At 42.3% G+C, this 6,162-nt stretch overlaps 1 protein-coding gene across 1 annotated transcript; it reads left to right on the forward strand.

Moving 5' to 3' along the window:
- The first annotated feature begins 1,412 nt into the window (after nucleotides 1-1,412).
- Nucleotides 1,413-5,953, forward strand: PPP1R3C (protein phosphatase 1 regulatory subunit 3C). Its single transcript, XM_045810007.2, has 2 exons — nucleotides 1,413-1,568; nucleotides 3,558-5,953. The coding sequence occupies exons 1-2, from the start codon at nucleotides 1,555-1,557 to the stop codon at nucleotides 4,495-4,497; spliced, it is 954 nt and encodes a 317-aa protein (XP_045665963.1). The 5' UTR covers nucleotides 1,413-1,554; the 3' UTR covers nucleotides 4,498-5,953.
- Nucleotides 5,954-6,162: the final 209 nt, after the last annotated feature.

The raw sequence follows: 6,162 nt of genomic DNA on the forward strand, positions 1-6,162 counted from the left end.
CTGGCCACCTGTAATAATGGAATAATAACTAAAACAGGGATAGGGTACTGATTTGAGAACTGCCAGGTGTTGAACACATGCACTGGACACTGTGCTAAGTTTTCTCATAAGCATAGTTTTATGAAATCCTCAGAACAATTTCAGTTTCTCCACTTTAACTGTGAGGAAGTTGAGGCTAGAATTTGCCTAGATTCATGTAGCTTGTAAGTGTCAAACCCAGAGACTATGTCACTTTCAGCTAGTTTTGGTTCAGCTGAGGGGCTAGAAGATCTACTACTAGTTGGATGTTTCCTTCCAAAAATCAAAATAGCATTAAGAACCTTCCCTGGTGATACTCAGCATGGGTGTCTTTCTCTTTAGTAACTCTATTTTAAGAATTCCAGTGTTTGACAGTAATTTAAAAGACTCAGGGATTTTTTTTTTTACATTTTACATTGTATATTTTGTATATTTTAATTGACTAGTGGATATCGAAGTTAATAGAGGAGAGCTAGGATGTGGGTTTTAGAAAAATAATTTATACTCAACTTAGAAGTTTAATTTTATGGTTGTAACTGATAGTCTAAAAACTCCCCAAACTAAACAAAGTAACAAAACCTCAGCAAAAGTAACTGGTTTGGGAGAGTCATGAAATTTACAGGGAGATATTTTAACATTTTGGTTTCCACCTCACTGCCAAAGGAAGTCAGAACTGAGTTGAGGGATTTGGATTGACCACTGGCTCTGTGGCAGCCACATGAGCAAAAAAGGCCACTGCATTTCTGGCTTTAGTTTTCTCTTCCAAGGAGAAAAACTGAAGAATAGATCGAAATACAAAGTGCCTTTTAATTAAATGCCACGTCACCGTTCTAAGGATCTAGCATGCTTTATTAACATTTGTTAGAGAATTTGGTAATTCCTAGCAGCCTTCATCCACTCTTTGATGCATTTTTTTGATTCGCCCTAATTAAAAAAATATGCAGCCAAACTCCGATTGCTTAGGCTAAGGCAAGGGAGAAGATGAGCAGAAGCACCAAGCAGTTAACAATATAAACATCTCGAATATGATATACATTTGGAAGGACCCACAACTTTCCGCGCTTAAGTTTAACTGCGTACAGAGGCCACAAGACGCGAAAGGCATCGCCTTCCCTGCAGCCCCACTGAGCTGGCGCCCAGCCCCGGCGAGGTTCGCTGCCCTCTCTCCTGGCCTGCACCCGCTGCTGCTTCGCGATGCGGCCTCCACGCCCCCCTCGCCCAGGGTTCGCGTTACGGAGCTCCCTCCAGCCGTTGGCCGAGTCCCCGAGCACTCCCCTGCGCACCACGGCGGTCACGTTCCCCCGGCGAGGGCTCGCGCTCCAGTCGGGCGCCGGTTGGTCGCACCGCGGGGCCAGCCGCCCGGTGATTGGTCCGAGGGACTTGTTCACGTGGTCCGGCGCAGATAAGCAGCCTCTCCCGCGCAGCACCCGCAATCGGCCGGAGCTCCAGCCGAACCGAAACAGCCGGGAGTTGGGTGCGAACTCGCGCAGACAACCGAGAGCCGGCTCTCACGGTCCGCCGCCGCCTCTCTGCCTAATGAGCTGCACTAGGTAGGTTCACCGCAGACTCCCCGCCCCAGAGCAGAGGGGAGCGCACAGCTGCAGGGAGGTTGGGCGCCGTGGTCCTTAGGGCATCACTGCAAATGGACACCCGCGGAGGACGGCTAGCTGACTGCAGAGTTGAATCTGGCCCCAGGGAAGTCTCAGATTGTGGAGATTTGCTCTGAGCTTCTTAGCCAAAGCTAATTTTGGTAATTAGCATCCCAAACCAGAAACTCTTAACGTGAGTCAGCTTTAGGTTTGATTCCCTCTTGGATTCCGACTGTTATCTCTTGATCCCGCACAAATGTCTCAAGAACTGGGGCAGCGTGTGGGAACAGCACCTTGACCTTGCTGGTTGGGTAGTTTAGCCTGGGGGAAAAACTGCAGTATGATGTTCTGCATTCTTTCGCCCTCCAGCACCTTTCTTATCACGGTTTGCCATAGTAAACTCAGCCGTGGAGTTTGAGCAAATGATGATTTTTTAACTCTTGGTCAGGACTTAAAACTCCAGGGGAATTGCCAGATCCTAAAACGGTCTTTCTGTAAGTGCAAAAAGTAAAAATACAAAACAAAAAAACCTTCCACAAAACTACTTTAAATAGCTTCTCCAGACATGACTAACTTAGCAGAAGACCTCTCTAAAAATCTTGCCTGTTAACTATTATTAGATTCACAAATATAGCTTTAGCTTTCATTTGTTCTAAGTTTGTAGGCCTCCCAGGAAAATCCCAGGACTAATAAAGTAAATTCTGTGAATGTTTTTATATTATTTATTTTGTGTGTTGATGGCCATTTATTTGCCTTTGTGCTTAGAGCTGCTGTGAAGCTCAAGCCAGATTGAGAAATGTCATGTACAGTATACACATACCTCCTATCTGTACAGATAGGATGTGGGAAAAATCCATAAACTTGGCGATATGTATGGAGGGTTAAAGGCCAGGAATATAACCGAATAAACACTTATGAATTTAATATTGCTGAGCATAGTTATGTTTAAATTTTTAAATAGCTTTACTCTCTTGCTAATTATAAATATTCATTGCCAAACATTAGAAAATACCAAAAAAGTACAAAGACAAAAATAGATCATCAGTGATCCTACTGCCCAGAGATAGGTAACTTTTTGGTGTATTTCCTATTAAGTATTTCATGAATTTGTATATATAATATATATTAAAAACAGTCCAATTTTCAGGTAATCAGCTTTTTCCACCTAAACGTGTATTTGTCATGAGTATCTTTCTATATGCAATACAGATTATATGAAGTTTTTCTGTAAGTGCATGAACTGCTGATCTGCATTTCAGTTGGTTATTTGTGAAAAATGAGGACGAACACGATAAAGTGCAAAGTTAATCCTCTGACTTCATTCTTTCCAGCCTTCTCACTCTCAAAACTGTTCCATGAGAATTTTATTGCTTTTTTTTTTTTCTTTTCAAGTGGATTACCTTTCCAGAGACGTGTAATCAATTCAACAGTAAAATCAGCAGAGCAGCCAGAGGAAGCACAGAGTCTGTAACCATGGTTCTGGAACCTGTCTGGTCATTAGAATCACTGGGGAGGCCCCTGTCCCCACCCCTCAGAGGTTCTGCTTCAGTGGCTCAAAGTCCCAGGAATTGGCATTAAAGGAAAGAAAAAGAAAACCAACTCTCTAAGCCATTGTGACTAGACAGGTTTGAGAGCCACTGGCTCAGAACAGAGGAAATGGTTCTTAGAGTTGTATTAGAGATGATCACATGCAGCCCTTTTATTTCTCAGATGGGGATACTGAGACTCCCAATGTTTTAAGCAGTTAACCCATGGCCTTGGAGTCTGTCAAAGACACAGCCAAACATAGGATGCAAATCTGATTGTCTAATATTGTTTTCTTTTACTACATCCCTGCTGCTTACTGTGCTGGTTATAGTGAAGTCAATACAAAAATAGTACATATATATTTGGAACCCGGGGAAGAGCATTCCAGATTCAGGTGATAACCCCTCTTCTTTTGTATTCCAGAATGATCCAGGTTTTAGATCCAAGGCCTTTGACAAGTTCAGTCATGCCAGTGGATGTGGCCATGAGGCTCTGCTTGGCTCAGTCGCCACCTCTGAAGAGCTTCCTGGGCCCTTATGATGACCTCCAACGAAGAAATTTTGTGAACAAATTAAAGCCTCTGAAACCGTGTCTCAATATAAAACAGGAAGCCAAATCACAGAATGAGTGGAAGCATTCACACGACCAAGCCAAGAAGCGGGTTGTGTTTGCTGACTCCAAGGGGCTCTCTCTCACCGCCATCCACGTCTTCTCGGACCTCCCAGAAGAACCAGCGTGGGATCTCCAGTTTGATCTCTTGGACCTTAACAATATCGCCTCCGGCTTAAAACTCCATGAGGAGAAAAACTTGATTTTAGATTTTCCCCAGCCTTCAACTGATTACTTAAGTTTTCGGAACCACTTTCAGAAGAATTTTGTCTGTCTGGAGAACTGCTCTTTGCAAGAGCGAACAGTGACTGGAACTGTGAAAGTGAAAAACATGAGCTTTGAGAAGAAGGTTCAGATTCGTATCACTTTTGATACCTGGAAAAGCTACACTGATGTGGACTGTGTCTACATGAAAAATGTGTATGGTGGCTCAGATAGTGACACCTTCTCATTTGCCATTGATTTACCCTCTGTCATTCCAACAGAGGAGAAAATTGAGTTCTGCATTTCTTACCATGCTAATGGACAGGTCTTCTGGGACAACAACGAGGGTCAGAATTACAGAATTGTCCATGTGCAATGGAAACCTGATGGAGTGCAGACACAGACGGCATCTCAGGACTGTGCATTCCACCAGGTGCCCCCCAAGACTGAGTCAGAGTCATCCATCTTTGGCAGTCCAAGGCTGGCCAGTGGGCTTTTCCCAGAATGGCCGAGCTGGGGGAGAATGGAGAACTTGGCCTCTTATCGATGATTAAGTAACCTAGTGACTGGTTTTGACCTGGCATATTTCCCATGTAATTCTAGGTCTGTATTGCTCAATATTAGGAAGTCTTTGCTACTTTCCTTCATTAGGTTTAGTTTTGAGCTTTTGAGACCTGGCTACAAAAAGATAGCTACTTGAGAATTTATTTTGGAGGTCTATACGATGATACTGCCCCATTTTGCTTTGGAAGATCAAGTAACATCCTGGAACCTTATTTTTGTAAAAAATAATAATAATAATAATAATACTGTTCCAATGCCCTTTCTCCTTCCCTCTCAATTCACTAGCTTTCACGTTGGGCAAGGAAAGGTTGAGAAGGGACAGTTGATGGTGATGGAAAGCTGTTTTAATGGTATGAGGAATGTCTGAAAAGTGCACACAATGGGCTGTGCAGCTCAAGTCAGAGTAGGGGCAGTCTGATACTTCGCTGTTGGTGAGAAAATGTAAGGTTACTTTGTGTTTTTAAGTTGGTTTTACAGTTCTCTCCTAAGGAAATAATTTGTGTGTGGGGGAGGGAAGATTACATTTTATATATTCTTGTGGAGAAAAACCAAACTTTAGAGGTGTTGGGTGGTATTGGGGAAAGGTGAATTCTAACTCTGGAGAATCATGATTTTAAATGAAGCCTTTCTTTTCAAACATGACTTATGAAAAAGTACTATTTGGGGAAAGTTTAAGCAAATCTGGCTTTGCAGTCCTCATGTTATAAGTGGTCTTATTTGTGATCAAGGCGTCATGCTCAGGGACTCAGTACAAAGATTGCTCTTTGCAAGTGCCTTGATTAAGCCAGAATATTGTGTTGTTCCCAAATATCTGAAGGGTCATCTGATAACTCACGAGTGTTTGACTTTATAAGAAGGTCCACTCTGCATACTGGCATCCCTCTTGCAATACTGTTGTATCTTTGACAGTGTTGCCAGTGTACACAACTCGCATCCTTCATATTGAAGGTGATTCATTTTTCTGCCACACTTTTTCGATGTGATGTTGGAAGTGAGGACTGACACTGATTCTCAATTCAAGAATCCAGTACATTGCACAGAGAAGCAGCAATCTATTTTGTGCCTATATTTGTCTTGTTTTAAGTCTTTCTACCAATTTCTTTGAAGTAAAAATATTTTTTTAAATAGATGTGAATTGTTTGGATGTATTGTAATATAATTGTTTTGGAGTGTGCATAAATCCATTCTATAAGATCTTAAGAACAGGAGTCCTTGAATGTTTGCTTCTATCATTGTGCACATCCACTGAGAGGTGTTCAGAGAATGCAGTTAATTTTAACACGTGTGATCTGCCATGCTGGAAAAGTACTATTGGAATAACTCTGCTATGACAGTGTCTGAAGTTTGGCTAGCACCCACAATTTTTCTACTCTAAATATTTCACTCTCCTATAGCTATCCTTTGTGAACTTCTCACTTTAAGAATAAAAGTGTTTGATATAAGACCCGAGTATGTTTTCTTTCTCAAAGCCACATAGTCAAATAAACGATCAACTGAGATTCTCCTGTTTTGTTTACGAACTGAGCAAAGATAGTTTGGACCAAGAATTGGATTCACCTGAGGGTATTTACATGGTTCCAGTCTCAATAGTGAGGACACTTCCTAATGCCTGACCACTCGGGCTAGGGTTCAGGAACAGTGACTTGAGCTG

This window comes from Ursus americanus, chromosome 6, assembly GCF_024610735.1.
Source record: "Ursus americanus isolate L20-20 chromosome 6, mUrsAme1.1.p, whole genome shotgun sequence".
NCBI classification, from domain to species: Eukaryota; Metazoa; Chordata; class Mammalia; order Carnivora; family Ursidae; genus Ursus; species Ursus americanus.